Source organism: Microcaecilia unicolor, chromosome 1, assembly GCF_901765095.1.
Source record: "Microcaecilia unicolor chromosome 1, aMicUni1.1, whole genome shotgun sequence".
NCBI classification, from domain to species: domain Eukaryota; kingdom Metazoa; phylum Chordata; class Amphibia; order Gymnophiona; family Siphonopidae; genus Microcaecilia; species Microcaecilia unicolor.
In genome coordinates this window covers 688244630-688265076 of record NC_044031.1, presented here as the reverse complement: position 1 = coordinate 688265076, position 20447 = coordinate 688244630, and the positions used below count along the sequence as shown (strand labels likewise).

The 20447-nt window shown below is 43.2% G+C and overlaps 1 protein-coding gene across 1 annotated transcript in view; it reads left to right on the top strand.

Annotated features, from left to right (window-relative positions):
* Positions 1-19802, top strand: part of RAB8B (RAB8B, member RAS oncogene family) — a 135604-nt gene extending 115802 nt beyond the window's left edge. Inside the window, exons 6-8 of the mRNA XM_030188259.1 lie at positions 10276-10341; positions 11845-11895; positions 18567-19802. Coding sequence (XP_030044119.1) covers positions 10276-10341; positions 11845-11895; positions 18567-18659 — 210 coding nt within the window. The 3' untranslated portion in view covers positions 18660-19802. The remainder of the gene's footprint in view (positions 1-10275; positions 10342-11844; positions 11896-18566) is intronic.
* Positions 19803-20447: the final 645 nt, after the last annotated feature.

The window sequence follows — 20447 nt, the reverse complement described above, 5'->3', positions numbered from 1 at the left end:
TTCGCAGCCAGATGTGGTGCGCTTTCTCAAGGGAGTTAATCACCTGCGCCCTCCTCTGCACTCAGTGGTGCCTGCGTGGAATCTCAACCTGGTGCTAAGAGCATTGCAGAAGCCGCCTTTGGAACCCTTGTCGAGGGCATCTCTGAAAGACCTGACGTTGAAAGCAGTCTTTTTGGTGGCTATCACTTCAGACAGAAGAGTTTCCGAGCTCCAGGCGCTCTCATGTCGAGAGCCTTTTCTGCAGTGCACTGAGGCAGGAGTGACTATTCGCACAGTGCCTTCCTTCCTGCCCAAGATTGGTTCTCGCTTCCATGTGAATCAGCAGCTCTGTCTCCCTTCCTTTCGTAGGGAGGACTACCCAGAGGAGTACTCCGCTCTTGAATATCTGGATGTGAGACGAGTCATCATCAGATACTTGGAAGTGACCAATGATTTCCGGAAATCGGATCATCTGTTTGTCCTGTTTGCAGGTCCTCGTAAGGGTCTGCAGGCTGCTAAGCCTACAGTGGCAAGATGGGTCCAGGAAGCCATTGCAGCGGCTTATGTGGCCGCGGGGAAGGTGCCGCCTATCCAGCTGAAGGCTCACTCCACGAGACCTCAGGCGGCCTCGATGGCAGAGGCCGGATCCGTCTCCTTGGAAGAGATATGTAATGCGGCAACGTGGGCTTCGGCTCATACATTCTCCAAGCATTACCGTTTGACTGTGGCTGCACGGGCGGAGGCCCGGTTTGGAGCTTCAGTGTTGAGGTCAGGGATTTCTATGTCCCGCCCTGGGTGAGTACTGCTTCGGTACATCCCACCAGTCTATGGATTGATCAGCTTGATGATATGGAAGGTAAAATTATGTATAATCATACCTGATAATTTTCTTTCCATTAATCATAGCTGATCAATCCATAGCCCCTCCCAGATATCTGTACTGTTTATATTCTGGTTGAATTTTAGGTTCAAGTTTAGCCTTCAGTTACTTCAGGAGGACTTCGTGTTCAAGTTCTTCTTTCACTTGGATTCTTCAAGAGTTGAGACGACTTTGTGTTACAGTGAGCTGCTGCATTCCTCTCCCCTCCGTTTTACGGGGCTGGATTGAGACATAAATTCTGCCGGCACTCCCTCCCGCTTCGTGCGGCGGTAGGGCAGCTTTGTACCCCTCCCGCTTCGGCGGTGTTAGGGTCAGTCAGCTCCTCCCGCGGTTGCGGTTGCAGGATAAGCCAGATCCCCCCGCATCGGCGGGTGTGGTGTCCCTCCCCCGCTCCGCGGGGATGAGCTGGACGGATTCCCCTCCCCCACTTGTGTGGGGATGAGCTGGGTTAATTCCCCTCCCCCGTTTCGGCGGTGGTGAGCTGGGCAGAGTGTCCCTTCGTGGGTGTAATTCTCTAAGTGCTGAGTCCTGCGGATGGAGCTTTGATATCGACATACTGAGGAGTTTCCGGCAGCACATGACCACATATAGGGAGGCAAAAGTTTGCTCTCTATCTCCACCTGCTGGTAGATGGACACAACCCACCAGTCTATGGATTGATCAGCTATGATTAATGGAAAGAAAATTATCAGGTATGATTATATATAATTTTACCATCTTCTCTCCTCCTCGAAATGCACCACCTGTTCCTCTGACCCCATCCCCCCACCAACTTACTTATCACCATCTCTCCTACTATCACCCCTCCCATCTGTCATATCCTCAACCTCTCTCTCTCCACTGCAACTGTCCCTGACACCTTCAAGCATGCTGTTGTCACACCTCTCCTCAAAAAACCTTCACTTGACCCTACCTGTCCCTCCAACTACCGCCCCATCTCCCTCCTACCCTTCCTCTCCAAAATACTTGAACGCGCGTTCACAGCCGTTGCATTGATTTTCTCGCCTCTCATACCATCCTCGATCTGCTTCAATCTGGCTTTCGCCCACTTCACTCGACAGAAACGGCATTATCCAAAGTCTGTAATGACCTGTTCCTCGCCAAATCCAAAGGTCATTACTCCATCCTCATTCTCCTCGACCTATCCGCCGCTTTTGACACTGTCAATCACAACTTACTTCTTGACACACTGTCCTCTTTTGGATTCCAGGGCTCTGTCCTCTCCTGGTTCTCCTCTTATCTCTCCCATCGTACCTTCAGAGTACACTCTCATGGCTCTTCCTCCACCCCTATCCCGCTCTCTGTTGGAGTCCCTCAGGGTTCTGTCCTTGGACCCCTTCTTTTCTCTATCTACACCTCTTCCCTGGGCTCCCTGATCTCGTCTCATGGCTTCCAGTATCATCTTTATGCTGACGACACCCAGCTTTATCTCTCCACACCTGACATCACTGCGGAAACCCAGGCCAAAGTATCGGCCTGCTTATCCGACATTGCTGCCTGGATGTCCAACCGCTACCTGAAACTGAACATGGCCAAGACCGAACTTCTTGTCTTCCCACCCAAACCCACTTCTCCTCTACCTCCACTCTCTATCTCAGTTGATAACACCCTCATCGTCCCCGTCTCATCTGCCCGCAACCTCGGTGTCATCTTCGACTCCTCCCTCTCCTCTGCACACATCCAGCAGATAGCCAAGACCTGTCGCTTCTTCCTCTATAACATTAGCAAAATGCGCCCTTTCCTCTCTGAGCACACCACCCGAACTCTCATCCACTCTCTCGTTACCTCTCGCCTTGACTACTGCAACCTACTCCTCACTGGTCTCCCACTTAGCCACCTATCCCCCCTTCAGTCCGTTCAGAACTCTGCTGCACGTCTTATCTTCTGCCTGAACCGATACACTCATATCACCCCTCTCCTCAAGTCACTTCATTGGCTTCCAATCAGGTACCGCATTCAATTCAAGCTTCTGCTACTAACCTACAAATGTACTCGATCTGCAGCCCCTCCTTACCTCTCAACCCTCATCTCCCCTTACGTTCCTACCCGTAACCTCCGCTCTCAAGACAAATCCCTCCTTTCAGTACCCTTCTCCACCACCGCCAACTCCAGGCTCCGCCCTTTCTGCCTCGCCTCACCCCACGCGTGGAACAAACTCCCCGAGCCCATACGTCAGGCCCCCTCCCTGCCCATCTTCAAATCTCTGCTTAAAGCCCACCTCTTCAATGTCGCCTTCGGCACCTAACCTCTACCCAGGAAATCTAGACTGCCCAATTTGACATTTCGTTCTTTAGATTGTAAGCTCATTTGAGCAGGGACTGTCCTTATTAGTTTATTTTGTACAGCGCTGCGTAACCCTAGTAGCGCTCTAGAAATGTTAAGTAGTAGTAGTAGTATCTTTTAATCCTTTGTGTCCAAGATACCAAATTCCCTTTATAAGAAGCTGGCCCCTGTTCAGAATTTAGAACATACCTTGTCTGCCATTAAGGCTTGTTTTTAGGGGTGCCCCCCCCCCCCCCAACTAAATATAAGCCTCTACTTGGGCAATCTTTAGTTTCTCTCTCCCTGGGCAGATAATATGCAATAGTTTTATGACTTGAGACCTCCTGCACAGGGTCCAAGGCCTCCATGATGAGGCCATATTGACCTTTCGCTACAGGTAACGATATTCAGAAGAGGGAGGTTTTAAACTTCCCTACTTGGAGACTTGCAGATCCCAGATGGATTCATAACTGGTGACTTTCACACTGTGAAGAAAGTGATGCTAGGAGCTCCCATATGTCCTGGTTCAAGCGCCTTCAAAACAGCAGTAGTTCCCAAACCTGTCCTGGGAGAACACCCAGCCAGTCAGGTTTTCAGAATATCCACAATATATATTCATGAGAGATTTGCATGCAGTGAAGGAGATGCATGCAGATATCTGTCATGAATATTCATTGTGGATATCCTGAAAACCTGACTGGCTAGGGGTTCCAACCAGAACAGGTTAGGGAACCACTGCCCTACAGAGTGGCAGTCTTTGCAATCTCTGCCACATTTATGCAGTTTTCTCCTCTAAGAGGTATTTTGTCTTTTAGAGAAATCCTGGAAGTTCAGGATCCAAAGGGATTTTTTGTTGTTTGTTTTAAGAGGTTACCCAAGGAGTAGTTATTGTAAGCCTCTTTATCTCCCCTTCCTTCCTGGTCAGGGTCATTTCAGAGGCTAATGTTTAGTATTCAAGCAGCTCCCTCCCTTAGGAAAGTAGTCGGGACAGTTGATTCAGCTGCAGCAACTCCCTTGTTGCAGGCTCATGTGTTCATTGCATGCTCCCCGCATCAGCATTAGTCTTTTTGCTGGGTATTCAGACCCCGCTTGGACTTCTGTTTCAAGTTTATTAGGGGCTTGATACAAAAGGAGGGACATTTGTGATATCCAGGGCGCAACTGGTTTCAGAGCAGGAAAGAGGCACTGTATATTTTAGCTATAGGCATCCTTAAATAGAAAGATTTTTTAGATGAGTCTTTAAAAGCAGATGGGGAAGATGGCAGGCATTGGTGGGCTGGTAGTTTGTTCCAGAGTTCGGGATCTTGAACTTAAAAGATGGATTGTTATGTAGTGTTGTAACGGATTTCTCAAAAGGAGGGGATTACCAGATGATTTTGTTGGACTGAAAGAAGTGTACGTGAGGGACAATAAGGAGTGAGAAAGTGGGTTTAGGTAGGCTACTACTACTTATTTCTATAGCACTACTAGACATACGTAGTGCTGTACACTGGACATGAAGAGAGAGCCCCTGCTCGACAGCTTACAATATAATTAGGACAGACTTAAACAGGACAAATAAGGGAATTACTAAGGTGGGAATAATAAAACATGGGTACTGAACAAGTGAGTAAGGGTTAGGAATTAAAAGCAGCATCAAAAAGGTGAGCTTTTAGCCTGGATTTGAAGACCGCCAGAGATGGAGCTTGACCTACTGGCTCAGGAAGTCTGTTCCAAGCATATGGTGCAGCATGGTAAAAGGAACGGAGTCTGGAGTTAGCAGTGGAGGAGAAGGGTGCAGATAAGAGAGATTTACCCAGTGAATGGAGTTCTCAGAGTGGAGAGTAGGGAGAGATAAGAGTGGAGATGTACTGAGGTAGACTTTGACATTGTTGGTATTGAGCTGGCTTAGTTAGCTACAAGTTTTGGGGCTCAGTCTCTCTCTTGAGAGGTTAGCAATGTAGTACTACTTATTTCAGGTCTCCCGGAAAAAAATGCAAGCTTCTCTACTGTTAAGGGCCCCATATAGAATAGAAGATCTGTTCTTAGAAGGTTCTCCATATGGCTATGCAGGGATTTTATACCCTTCAGGGGTTATAACCACATTTCTCACATTAGCTATCCTGGATTCCTCACTGACAGTTTTACATGCTGTCCCCTTGTGCTAACAATGCAGAGAAGGAGTCTTCTTTTATTTAGATGCCTGACTATTTAGAAGTGAGTTACAGCAGGAGTCACTTGGCCACAGCCAGGGTTCTACAGGTGTGGAACCACAAAACTGACCTTGAAGTGCAGTTTAGTCCTCCTGTTTCACTCTGGCATATAGGAGAGCTGGTCTTTGCAGAAGAAAAATTCTTTATGGCCTTGGACATAAGTTCAAGGCCTAACTCCCAGTTTCCAAATCTCCCATTTTCACATCTGCCCCAAGTATGTCTTTTTTTTTTTTTTTTTTTTGCAACACATAGGCTGCAGGGCAACATATCTGAACATAATAACTTAAAGCACAAATACATGTCTCGCCCAATCTGCATTGCTGTTAGGGTGGTCTCTATTAGCTTAGTGTTGCAAGGCTACCCTCAATGTAGGGAGGCTAGAATGAACCTGAGCATGTGGCTTTTCAGTTGTCTCCTGCAGGAATGAATTTAGTCTCTTTTGTGGTTACTTTGTGCCATAAACATGAGCATTATGGGCTGAAAGAGTTGCTGTGGTCTGGGGCAGTTAAAGCAGAGACAGCCTAGAGCCAGAGCTACCATTTGCATTGCACTCCAAAAATGGTGGTCTCCTAGCTTGGGAGAAGGCAGTCCAGGTAGTAGTGGATAATCCAGTGCCATTAGCTGATCTGAAGATGCTGAGAGAATTGTTAAAAATTTAGCTCTTAAGAACCCCAGTAAGTGAATCGGATATGGTCTGGAGTGTAATTCATTTGCAGAACCTAGCAGCAGGTCATATGACAGACACTGGCATCATACAAGTGAATTTTTTTTTTTTTTTACTGAAACGGTTGGGACACGGAAGCATAGTGACTGGCAGAAGAGGTGACCTACTAGGAATCAGGTGAGGCATCTTGAACAGACATTGAATCACCCAGCAAACCTCCAGTGTGAGCAAATTCTTCCGCTAAAAAGAAAGCAGGAGCCAGGAGGATGAATATCCTGACAGGAGCAGCAACTGGTATCTAGTTTTCTTTTCATGTTACCTAAGTACATAAGTGTTGCCATACTGGGACAGACTGAAGGTCCATCAAGGCCAGTATCCTGTTTCCAATAGTGGCCGATTCAGGTCACAAGTATCTGGCAAGATCCCAAAACAGTACAACACATTTTATGCTGCTTATCCCAAAATAAGCAGTGGATTTTCCCAAGTCCATTTTAATAATGGCTTATGGACTTTTCAGCTATCCAAACCTTTTTTTTTAAACCCCGCTAAGCTTATCACATTCTCTGGCAATGAATTCCAGAGTTTAATTACACATTGAGTGAAGAAATATTTTCTCCGATTCGTTTTAAATTTACTACTTTGTAACTTCATTGCGTACCCCTTAGTTGTAGTATTTTTGGAAAGAGTAAACAAACGATTCACATCTACCTGTTCCACTCCACTCAGTATTTTATATACCTCTATCATATCTTCCTGTTCGTACATGAGCAGTGAATGGGGGACATTTAAAAAAAATAGTCACCGGATCTACATTGGTCTCGTTTCTCAGTGGTCCCTCCTCAGCATGAGCCAACCTGACCCTCCCTGATAAGGTAGCCAATCTGACCTATCCACCCCCCCCCTCAATAAATTAGCCAATCCAGCTCCACCCTCCTCTGACATGGTATCCAATCCAGCAGCCCCTCAACATGTCCTGTCCCCCAACCTAAGAAAAAAATGTCCTGATAGTCCAGTAGCCCCTGACTTGCCTTGATTCTCCCCTCCTGCTTCCACTCCCAACATCAAAAAAAATCCCTGGCAGTCTATTGCAACCCCCTCCCTCCAGTCCCCTCCCCAAATCATTACACTGAGGCTGGAAGAGGAGGGGTCTCTTCTCCGACGGAAACCCCTTTCTCAGAAGGCTACCACACTGTTCTGCACTTAGTCAAGTAATGGCACAGTTGTGGGGTACAGCAGATATTACAATGGACTTGTTTTATTCAACAACCTCAAACTGCTGTGAAAGAATCAGATTATTGGAACTGCCATGGACCTGATTACATTCTATAGACCTTAATGAATTTATACGGCAGTTTCCCTTCCTTCCTTCCTTCCATAGAAAAACTGTGACAAGTATTTAGCCCCCAATATTCAGCTGGCAGCAGGCAGTGTGGTTAGCTGCAGCTGACCACGGATATTCAGAGCAGGGTCATTTCTGCTGACAGCATTGAATATTTAGGGGTCTTTTTGGCTAGCTGGATCAGTATTGGAAGGGGGTTATCAGAGGTAATCCTTTACCCCCCCATCCCCCGGTCCGAAGGTTTCTCCCTGGAAGCCCCATTCTGTTCTCTTTACAACCTTGGCTGTTGCAAGGATTAGACTGTGTAATGAGCAGACTTTAGCATCATTGGGACAGGGAAGGCGGGCAGGCTTTGCAACCTTTGGCACAGAAGAGGACCATATAATGGATTTGTGTAAGGGATCAGAGTCTCTCTCTCTAATTAATTATGAAGGAGACATTGTTTCACTTTAAGGGATCCATTTTTTCTCTCTCCTTCTAGGGAGCATGGTCTGAAAGTATAACCCACAGCTGTCAGGCTGGCTCTGGCTTGTTAAAAAGGTACAGTTAATGGAAGCTTTCTCACGATCCTCCAGAGAAACATATCCCATCTGGAAGAGTGAAGCTCACAAGACCTCCATTGAGGGAAGTCTCCTGTACTTAATCCTCAGCCCTTTGAGCTGCCTTTCTCTTGAGTCTCATGGGGTTTGGTATCTATTCCTTGTTTCTGAAGTTGAACTCTTGGTGGCCTTGATAATATTAAAGAAAAGGGTGTCTCTGTGCTCCATACTTTCCCCTTTCTGAAGGTAGTATGCTATTTTCTGCTGCAACTGAGTTTTCTACCAGCAGTGAAGGAGGAAGATGGTAAAGTCTAGGGCAGGGACAACCATTTTCAAGTCAGTTGTAAATCATCTTCCATGTGTTTGTAGGTGCTCATTCCTTTTAGATTTCAGATAGGTCTTTGATCTACTGAGATGCACTAATAAGATATGAGATGAAAACTTGTGACCACACCAAGAGTGTGCAGGCCCTAAAAGTCTATCGAGCCCACTCAGTGAAAGCATAGGAGCTCTCATAGGTAGAGTTGGAATATCTTTCCAGAGGATGTGTGCCTACACTGGCATACTCTCCACCCGCCTTCTGGGGCCCGCTTGCCTCTGGGTGAGTCTCCACCCACAAGTCCCTGGTAGTTTCTAGGGACACTGGAACCATTATCCTAAGGGTCCCACAGTTCCCAGAAAACCACTCTTTGACTGAAAACACAAACTGCCAGGATTCTTAGTTAGTCCAGGACAACAGAGCTAATAAACTAATAGGTTTATTATCGATAATAATGTAAATTGTAAGCCAATATGAACCAAAACCTGTTTTGGGATAACAGTGGGATACAAGAATAAATAAGTAAGTAAATGAAGTGATTAAACAGAAACAGGTAAAATAACAAGAACTCAGTATTAAAGCTAAACATTTTTTTTACTATCTATGTAATACCTGGGGAGATCAGGAAAAAAAAACTGCTCCTAGGAATTGAACAGAGCCTTGTTGCAGAGGCCTACTCCCAACTCTGAGACTGGGGAGTTCCAGCACATTCTGGGCTAGGTCTTTGGCTTCAGGGCCAATTAGGGCACAGAGCATTAGCACTAAGGTCAATGGCACTGCAGGTTACTTTTCCCCTCAGAGGTTTTTCTCTGTTACTTTGGGGAAGGTAAGCTAAAAAAAAAAAAAAAAAGAAAACGGACCTCTCTACAGTTGTAATGTAGAGATCAAACACCACCTGCTTACTGCTGGCCAATCAAAGGAAATGCACTGAAGGGAAGAAAAGTGTCATGGGCAGCATTACAAATCACAAAGCATGAAAGTTCTCTGTTTCATCACAGGTACATCTCGCATCTGGACTGGTCTGGTCTGGCCTGGCATGGATGTTGAGGAAGGTGAAACTTCTCTGTTTTAGTTTCTTATCTCCACCAGAGCAGTTCAGAACCTACCCAGGAAAACTGTGGCAATGAATTGACTAACAAGTTCTGAAGCTGTCAGAGTACATTGATGCCCACTCTGAAGGTAGCTGGCCTAGTCTTACCCTTGGTGTATGGGGGTATCTCATGCCTGAGTTAGTGACCGTGGGGTGGTGGTTGACTGAATCAGGTTTGGCTGAGGTGAATTGGAAGCCTAAAACATAAGTTTCCTTTGCTTGTTTTAGCTTTTAGAATATTAAAAAGCTGAAAGCTGCACCAAACCTCTGTTAAGGGAAAAAAGTCAGCTTTGAAGCTTTTTTGCTGTCTCCCATCTGCTGATAAGAGATATAATCCACTCACCTGGACTACTCTGGCTGGATATTAACAAGTACATTTAAATTCCACCACAGAAAAATGGAATTATGCTCAGTTAAAAAAAAAAAAGAAAATTAATACAGCGCACTTCTTTGAGACAGTAGCCTTTAATGTAAGATTCATAAGGGTGTAAAGAAATTCGCTATTTTGGGGGGGGGGGGGGGGGGAGAGATAATCTTTGACATTGGTACCAGATGCAAAAGCCATATTTCTTGTAACTTGAAACTTAATCTTCAGTTTAATACTTGCAAGTCCTTTTAGTAATTTGTCAATATTTTTTTATTTAAAAGAATTTTGGAATCATCTTCTTGATCTCCGTGAGACTGCCCAAAATGATGATCATAAAAACAATAGCAGATAGTGTAGTGCCTTTTAGAAGCAGAAGTCCTAGAACAAATTGATTCCTATGGGAGTAAAGTAAGGAATCTGCGTCAACAGCTAAGCATTTTTTCTTTTGCAAATTATGGGAAGATCTCCTTTCCTAAACCAGTGTTTCATCATGGTTGAAGAAACATTTCGTGGTCATAAGTTCACCAGAATATTATTTTTTCTATAATTGCTGCCTAAAGTAGTATTAGTTGTCTTACACTCCTCAGTAAACTCAAGCATCATCCCAATTAAATACTGCTTACTGAGTATTCTCTATTTTCTAGTTAGCAATTGATTATGGAATTAAGTTCTTGGAAACCAGCGCAAAATCCAGCATAAATGTGGAAGAAGTAAGTTAACTTTTTATTTTGATATCTTGTTTAATATGACTACAGTCTTGCTGTTTTCTAAAATAGTTCATCAGCCAAAACCATTCTTGGCCTCTCTACATGTACCGTTGATATAATAAGCTATGCTGTCCATTAGCATGGTGGCTTACTTTTTCTTTTTCCTGTGCTAACCTTACTCCCAATGTGTAAGGATTTTAGTGTGGAAAAGTTAACAGTAAAACCATTGTGCTAAAGGGTCAGTTGCTTTATACGCTAAAAGATGCCCTGAATTTTGGGTGTTTCTACTTCCCTTTTGCACAGGGGGTAAATTTCAGTTTGGGGGTAAATGTGCTACACAGGAGCAGCAGGGTCACTGAGGTGAAGTGCAGTATTTCATCTCTGAGGCCTTGTGGCCCAAGTTGGCCTAGTTACCACTGAGATTTAAAGGTTATTTGGTCCAGGTCATCCCTGGCCCTGTGACAGGGAAGTCCTAGACCAGAGAACCTTTGATACAACTGTATTACACACCCCTTCCCCATGGGATCTATTATAATTTACCTGGTCCAGAAGGAATCCAGCGATGTCCTTGCTCCTCCCAACAACTTTGAAAAATGGCAGTGTGCATGCCCTTTAATATGTAAATTTGCCAGGTGCCTTGGCCTGGAGTGCCCTGGCTTGTAGGTGGGGGTTGGGGAGTCCAGCCTTCTGGCCTCTTTAAAAATAATTATCGGTGCATTGGATGGTGGGGATGGGATTTGATATACCACCTTTCTTTGCCAATCCTTGCTTGTACCCTGCAGGGATACTCTCTATTTGTGATTAAGCAAACTGCTGTTATCATGGTACTGTGCTGTTTTCTGTCATTATATGCTTTTAATTCTGCTGTAATTTGCATGCCATTAGTTTATTGCATTGGGAGTGAGAGGTTTTTTAGCATGTGCACTATACTGTGCACCAAAAGCATAGCAAACAGTTATACTGCATGACTTACTGCTTTGGTCTTTTATATACACACACACACACCCCCCTTTGCCAAAGTTTGCAACATTGCAACTGCAAAAAGCTGCAGTATATGACACTTTGTAAGGAAAAATTGCAATTACAACTACTATAATGTTACAGTAATGTAAACTGTGATATATCTGTTTTTATATTGTAAGTAGGCTTGTGAATTTTATGAAGTTTATCTTTATTGTAAGTGATGTATGTGTACAGTATTATAACATGGCAGATCACATGAGCAAGGCTCCTGCTTTTAACTTAAGGTTCATTGATTTGCCAAGAGCACACAATGATTACTTAGTAATACAATTTGAAGACAGCAATACAGGTCTTTTTTCTAATTTTGTGTTTGATTATATGTTTCTAAGATTGTATCTGAATTCAAGAAAGCATGGGACAGGCATGTGGGATCTCTTAAGGGGATAGTAAGTGATATGGATGGGCAGACTGGATAGGTCATATGGCCTTTATCTGTCATCATTTTCTGTTTCAAAATTAGAACATTTCTTTTCTTTATTGTAGGCATTTTTTACTCTTGGACGGGATATAATGGCAAAACTCAACAGAAAAATGGTTTGTATCTTCATTTGGAAAGTGGTTTTATCTCGGCTTTTACAAGGGAGTAGGCAGACTTATAAGACAGTCCAGCAACACCTATATGAATATAAAGTTAGAGCTTGATATTGTAAATTGTTTTTTATTTTTACAATGGAATCAGTGACTACAGTATTATGACATGCATTGGCAAAAGACAGGTGCAGTACAGTTATTTAAGAAAATAAACTTAACAAGGAAAAACACATTAATGGTAAGGTTGACCAAAACTGAGTCCTAGAAGCTTTATTTTAGAGGAAGTGGCTTAGTGGTTAGAGCAAATGACTGAGAACGAGAGAAGCAGCACAAACAGCAAAGGTGATCCAGATGAATGAAGAGCAGACAAAAGTTCAACAAAACAAATTTTATTGGAGAGTGACCCAAAAAATACAAATTGTTTTGTTGAACTCTCGTCTGCTTTTCATTCCCCTGCATCACTTTTGCTGTTTGTGTGTTGCTGCAGAGGTCCTTCTCCTTCTTTTCTGCTGAGAACCAAAGAAGCCAGCATTCAAATTCTGCTACTCCCCATGGGCAAGTCTCTATCTCCCATTTCCTCAGGTACTCGCTTAGATTGTAAGCTCTTTGGAGTACAGATATATACCGTACCTGAATACATACCACGGTGTAGCATTGCATATGTGCTATAAAAAGCATTATAGAATCTGTGGCAGTGTAGATAGGCAAATTGAGTTGACCAGTTGGCCCTGGTTTGCTGATACTTTCAGAATATACAAATAAACCACGTAAAACTGAACAGAACCACATCTAATGATTCAGAATAAAATAAAACAGTCTTGATAGACTGCTGTGACTTAGTTAGGAGAACCAGTGTAAAGGAGAATTTCAGTCATGTGATGGCAGTGGAAACAGTTAAAACTGCACTGCAGCAGAAGTTCTTTATTTTTTTATACTTTATTGGGATATCTGGGGGACCAGACTACTAAAAATGCTGGCCCCTTCTACATCCCAGTGGCTCAATTTACTACATTTTCCACTTGTACTCTTTTTTTTTTTTTTTTTTTTTTTCTTTTCGAAAATGGCCTGAAAAGATAAATGCACAGAGCACAAAACCTTGTTACAAACAGTATTTTCGGAAAAAAAAAAAAAAGAAGACATTTTGCAGTTCCGAAAATGGGTCTTGTTTTCTATTTGAATTTGGGACATTTAGTGTAAAATGTCCAAAGTCTGACTTGGATGTCCCTCCACATAACTTTGTAAGTCTATTTGCTTTGAAAATGAGCACCTTAATGTATTTAGCTATACTGTGATGCCCTGTTGTGGAAGGCGGATGCATAACTTGAGCAGTAATATTCTCAATAAATCCTTCATGGATTTAGAATATAATTTCCAAGCAGCCTGAAACAATTAGTGTGGTAATGAGGAACAAACCAGTATGGTTGTCTGGCCCATACCAAATTAACTCAGATTTTGTGTGAAGAAGACGGTGATATTAGACACCAAGGAATTTGGAACCAGCTCCACTGTTTGTGCAAATTATATGCAACATGTTCAGCTGTTGCAGCAAAATTTCAAGATAGATAAAACTTGCAGTATCACTTTCATAGTCGAGATAAAATACAGGTACATAGAACTCTAGGTCTCTTGCTGAGGAGCTGATGTAATAAGCTGTGTATTGGAACTCTTCAATGTATTGCACAACAAGAGTGTATTAATATCTGGAGCGTATTAATATCTGGAGCTTCATGTGCACACATTATGTACAAATGTATGTCTGAAATGCTAATCCATGCATGAAAATTGGTACAGAATCATGTAAATTTCTGTAGGTGAACATTTTATCCATCATATTTGTCGCAGCACCTCCCCCTTAACTCTGTATTCGGCAATCTCCCTTCCATTCCCCCCCCCCCCCCCCATGTAATCCCTGTCAGCAACCAGAAAAAGGTGCAGGTGCTTCATGTTCACACAAAACCAGAGGAAATGGACACAAAACAATCACTAAAGCTAGCTGCAAGAGAATGATGTGACTTTTACTACTCTGCGTACCACAAATTAAAGCCCCAGTATTAGAAGACCATGTGCCTAACTTTTAGGTTTTCAGCACACATCTTTGCATCTGAATGATAGCTAATACCTTCATTGCCATCTGATTTAAATGAGCAGTGCACTGTCTGCATGAGTTTGCACATTTTTCTTGAGTGCTAAACTGCGCTCTGTATAGGGCTGCCATAATAGTAACATAGTAAATGACAGCAGATAAAGAGACCTGTATGGTCCAGTCTGCCCAACAATATAAACTCATTTTACATGGTATGTGATAACTTGATATGTACACCCGAGTTTGATTTGACCTTGCCTTTCTCAGGGCACAGACGGTAGAAGTCTGCCCAATACTGTACTGTTCTTGTACTAAGTTCTGAAGCTAACGTCGAAGCCCCTTAAAATTTACACTCCAGCCCATCTCTATCCAGTCACGATCAGAGCATAGACTGTAGAAGTCTGCCCAGCTCCGGTTTTACATAGTAACATAGTAGATGACGGCAGAAAAAGACCTTCACGGTCCACCCAGTCTGCCCAACAAGATACTCATATGTGGTACTTTTTGTGTATACCTTACCTTGATTTGTATCTGTCATTTTCAGGGCACAGACCGTAGAAGTCTACCCAGCACTAGCCCCGCCTCCCAACGGCTCCACCACCCAATCTCAGCTAAGCTTCTGAGGATCCCTTCCTTCCGAACAGGATTCCTTTATGTTTATGCCACGCATGTATGAATTCCATTACCATTTTCATCTCCACCACCTCCCGCGGGAGGGCATTCCAAGCATCCACCACTGTCTCCGTGAAAAAATACTTCCTGACATTTTTCTTGAGTCTGCCCCCCTTCAATCTCATTTCATGTCCTCTAGTTCTACCGCCTTCCCATCTCTGGAAAAGGTTCGTTTGCGGACTAATACCTTCCAAATATTTGAACATCAGTATCATATCACCCCTGTTTCTCTTTCCTACAGGGTATATATGTTCAGGTCAGCAAGCAAATCCCATACCATTCTCGTAGCTTTTCTTTGCACCACTTCAATTCTTTTTACATCCTTAGCAAGATACGGCCTCCAAAACTGAACAAAATACTCCAGGTGGGGCCTCACCAACAACTTATACAGGGGCATCAACACCTCCTTTCTTCTGCTGGTCACACCTCTCTCTATACAACCTAGCAACCTTCTAGCTAAGGCCACCGCCTTGTCACACTGTTTCGTCGCCTTCAGATCCTCAGATACTATAACCCCAAGATCCCTTTCCCCGTCCGTACATATCAGACTCTCACCGCCTAACACATTTGTCTCTCATAGATTTCTACTCCCTAAGTGCATCACTTTGCATTTCTTTGCATTGAATTTTAATTGCCAAACCTTAGACCATTCTTCTAGCTTCCGCAGATCCTTTTTCATGTTTTCCACTCCCTCCCGGGTGTCCACTCTGTTACAAATCTTAGTATCCTCCACAAATAGGCAAACTTTACCTTCTAACCCTTCAGCAATGTCACTCACAAATATATTAAACAGAATCGGCCCCAGCACCAATCCCTGAGGCACTCCACTACTCACCTTTCCCTCATCCGAGCGAATTCCATTTACCACCACCTTCTGGCGTCTGTCCATCAACCAGTTCCTAATCCAGTTCACCACTTCGGGTCCTATCTTCAGCCTGTCCAGTTTATTTAAGAGCCTCCTGTGGGGAACCGTGTCAAAAGCTTTGCTGAAATCTAAGTAGATTACGTCTATTGCACGTCCATGATTCAATTCTCCAGTCACCTAGTCAAGGAATTCAATGAGATTTGGTTGGCACAATTTACCTTTTGGTAAAACCATGTTGTCTCAGATCTTGCAACTTATTGGCTTCCAGGAAATTCACCATCCTTTCCTTCAGCATCGCTTCCATTACTTTTCCAATAACCGAAGTGAGGATTACCGGCCTGTGATTTCCACCTTCTTCCCTATCACCACTTTTGTTCTCCAATCCCTCGGAACCTCTCCCGTCTCCAAGAATTTACTAAACAAATCTTGAAGAGGACCTGCCAGAACCTCTCTGAGCTCCCTCAATATCCTGGGGTGGATCCCATCCAGTCCCATGGCTTTGTCCACCTTTAGATTTTCAAGTTGTTCATACATACACTCTTCCATGAACGGTTCTATATATTACCAGCGTCGCCACCCAGTCTCCGCTAAGATTCAGTGGAACCATTCCTTCTAAACAAGATTCCTTTGTGTTTATGCCACGCATGTTTGAATTCCATTACCGTTTTCATCTCCACCACCTCCCGCAGGAGGGCATTCCACATATCCACCACCCTCTCCGTGAAAAAAATACTTCCTGACATTAGTCCTGAGTCTGCCCCCCTTCAACCTCAATTCATGTCCTCTAGTTCTGCCGCCTTCCCGCCTCTGGAAAAGGTTCATTTGCGGATTAATACCTTTCAAATATTTGAATGTCTGTATCATATCACCCCTGTTTCTCCTTTCCTCCAAGGTATACATGTTCAGGTCAGCAAGTCTCCCCTCATACGGTTTGCAACGCAAATCCCATACCATTTTTGTAGCTTTTCTTTGCACCGCTTCCAGTCTTTACATCTTTAGCAAGATACGGCCTCCAAAACTGAACACAATACTCAAATGGGGCCTCACCAATGACTTGTAGAGGGGCATCAACACCTCTTTTCTTCTGTTTGTTATGCCCCTCTCTATGCAGCCTAGCATCCTTCTGGCCACAGCTGTAGCCTTCTCACATTGTTTCTTCAATCCTCAGACACCAGCATCCCAAGATCTCTCTCCTAAGTCGAGCTTACTAATCTCTCCCCTCCTATCCGGTATCTCTCTTTTGGGTTTCTGCACCACAAGTGCATCAGTCTACACTTCTTGGCATTAAATTATAACTCTACATTTTTTTTTAATCTTTTATATATGCTGTGATGTGTGCATAAAATGAAAATTGAAATAATGCTCTTCAAATAATGATTAAATGAGTGCTCAGTAAAACACATGCTGCTCTGGCTGGACTACTGAAAGACAACATGATAAACCCAACATCATTGCACTCCAGCCCTCCCTCACTCCTTATATCACTGTTTAGTTAGGATGTTTATTAGACACCAAATGGGTGTAATCTAGGCGTGCTATAAAGTAGTCTAAATAAACACTTAGCTTAGGGCAGTAGACCGCTGGAACTCCATTGGTGAAAACTGTGCTAGTGGTAAAAAGTGAAATCTCTAAAACTTATGTTCTATTCAGCTGATCAATTTCTCATTCCTCATGACCTCGTCCTCAACACAACTTGTGTTTCGCTCTTCATTGCTTCATCAGGAGAACTTAAACAGATCAAACCTGAGTCATGCTCTCTCCTGTCAGAAACAATCTGTAATATTAGTGAGACAAAAAAGGTTGTATCGTTCCACCATATCTCTCACAACTTAAAAATATTTGTCATAAACTTATGATAACCACATTATCTTCTTTAAGCTATCATTAATTTGCAATCAGTATAATAGCTCTGAGGCTTACCCAGAAGGCGGGCCCGCCAGTCCCAACTGCAGGCCAACCATTAAAAGGACGCAGACACATGCACCCTGATTAAATAAAACGTATAGGCCGACGTTAAACAGAATAGGCCCCAGCACCAACCCCTGAGGAACTCCATTGCTCACCTTCCTTTCCTCCAAGCGGATTCCATTTACTACCACCCTCTGCCACCTGTGGGTCAACCACTTTCAGTCCTAAGTTCAACCCTTTCAGCTTATTCACGAGTCTATAATAGCACAGAAAACTGTTTTAAGACCCATACTAAGCCTCTCATGTCAGCCTCTGAGAGCTAGAAGATAGGTTGCCTGATCTGAACCCACCAGTATCAGACATGGGCTAGCAAAGGTTCATCCCTCTGCCTTTCCCCCACTACAGGTAACTAGCTAACACATATAACCTTTGTGTATGTGTGTGTGGAGGAGGGTCTGTACAATTGATCAGCTGTAAAGTTCAAAGGTACTATTTCCATATATAATTTTCAAAAGCAAAAGTACAGACATTTTCTCTTTTGAAAATAGGTTCAAAATATACAGGTGAAAGTACCCATGAAGATTTAACTCCTTTTTTTTTTTTTCCCTGTAGGTATCCCCCCCCCCCCCCCCCCCCACACACACACACACTCGCCTCCACACAAGATAAATGGAATTTTGAAATACAGTATTATGTATATTGTTCTTCTGACTTGATTTACACCTTCAAGCACACTTGTGATTTGTTCGTAAAAGAAAACAGGTTGATTTCTCCCCATCCTTATATTTGTTCAACAAAAGGGTGAGCAGTTGTCGGCCAGTTTACCTGGCTTTTGAAAATTCTTGCCCATATTCTGTATATATCCGAAAAGCTAGGTGCTTGGTCTCCTGTCCAGAGTTAACCTTTCTTATCATAATGTGCCAGTATATAGTGCATCTAAGCACTGAACTTTGGGGTATGAAAATCCACAGTTGCACCCTACAGTTCAGTTTGAAAATATTCCCTCCAGTGTGTGACAAGCCTGAGCAAATCAAGCTTGCTGAAGACTTATGTGCATTCTGAAAAATCAGATGAGTATTTTTGCTTGTCTTGGTAAACACGTTATTAGCTTGTTTCTGCTAATTTCTTTTCTTTTCTTTTTTTAAGAATGACAGCAGTTCATCAGGAGCAGGAGGTCCAGTTAAAATTACTGAAAATCGGTCAAAGAAGAGCAGCTTCTTTCGCTGCACGCTGCTTTGATGAACTCCTAGCAATAGACTGCAGCACACCTAGGAAAAAACTCTTCTGCTTCTCTGAAAGCACCTCATTTGCAAAGCTTCAGAGAATCGAGATCACCCATCTGCTGCTGAGAGCTCCCTGGGACTGGACTTAAATCGAACAAATCCACAGTGGATCGACTCCTTGGGCTCCTTTTCGCAAGGAATAGAAGAAATGAAGTGGAGAATAATGCAGAAGTTAACTTTTTTTTTTTTTTTTTTTTTTCCTTGATTACTTTGTTTTGCGTGCTACAAAAGCTGCTAATTTCCTTAAACTTTGCACATCAGTTTTAGCCTTTTATTATTACAGCACAACCTTACCTTTTGCATTTGCACATTTTTTTTTATTTGCCTTTTAAACATGAAGTTAAGTTTTGTTTACAAATCTGTGCATTTCATTTTACATATTTGCAAAGATTAACAAATAAAATAGTGATATATGACTAGACCAGACCAGCCCTTGAGCACCTTCCAATACATTTGTCTGCTCATACAGGAAATAACAGATGCGGTGCTGTCTCGTTTCAGTGTTAAAGATGGTAATGTGTGTGTGTTTGTGTGTTTAAAGAACCAAACCTGTGTTATTACTTGTAGTTAATATTGGTGGATGGCTGGTGAGTCAAAAATTAGGTGGTATGACCAGTTCTGTGTCCCCCTGCAGTTCCTCTCTCCCTTCTCTATTGCTCTCTGACCTTTTCCATTTGTTCTTCATCCTTTGTCATAATCCTGCTAACTTTTCTATTTCCAGTCTTTTATTTTGGTGGCTAATGTCGTATCACACGAGCTACCATAGTAGGTGTAAATTGCCTAGAAATGCACAAATCTGTTTTCAAAAAGTTTGGTTGAATTGTTTTTAATTTTGCTGGCTTTACTCATTAATGGAATATTCAGCCCTGAGTATATTTTTAAAGTGTCTAAACTTTCTTTTCCACTTTTACAATTGTTTCTCATATGTAAGAGTTTTTCTGTTTTTGCAGTAGAGTTGGCCCCTTAGCTTCAGATGTGAGCAAAGATCACATGATCTTCACCCCCTAAACACCTCTTTTAAGACTTAAACATGTTCTGCTGTCACCATTCTTTCTAGTCTTTCCAGGGTTAATGGTTTTCAAGTCTTGTACAAAGTATCTTCTCCGAGGACAAGCAGACTGCTTGTTCTCGCATGTGGGTCGGCGTCCACGGCAGCCCAGGAAACAGCAAATTTTTTCAGAGCAAAAATAAAAAACTTTTGCCAGAGCCTTCTGGCGCACATGCACGGATGACTTCCCGCCCGTCGCGTGAGCGTTCCCACTCAGTTTTTTCTTGTCTGCAGCAGAGAGACAGCGTAGTTTGGTTCGTCTCTTCGGTTTTTTTTGGCCCAGGAAGTCTTTTGACGATTTGCGTCATTTCTTTAAAAAAAAAAAAAAAATTTTACCTTCCCGTATTTTTTCTTAGTTTCTTAGACCTCTTTTGTAAGTTTTCTTTCTTATTCGAAGCGGCCGTGTTTTAGGCCGCTCGGTCTGATCTTACCTTTTCAAAGACACAATCGCGTCCTTTGATTTCGCCAAAGCGTTTTTTTCTTCCATGTCATCGAAGACACCCAGTGGCTTCAAACGGTGTATTCGGTGCAACCGGACCATCTCGGGTACCGATACCCACGCTTGGTGTATCCAGTGCCTTGGGCCCGCCATAGCCCAGCCGCTTGCAGTCTGTGTCTTCGCATGAAGAAACGGACCCAAGCGTCTCGAGAAGCCCAACGAGAGAAGTTTTTTGGGGCTCAGTCTGGTCCTTCGAC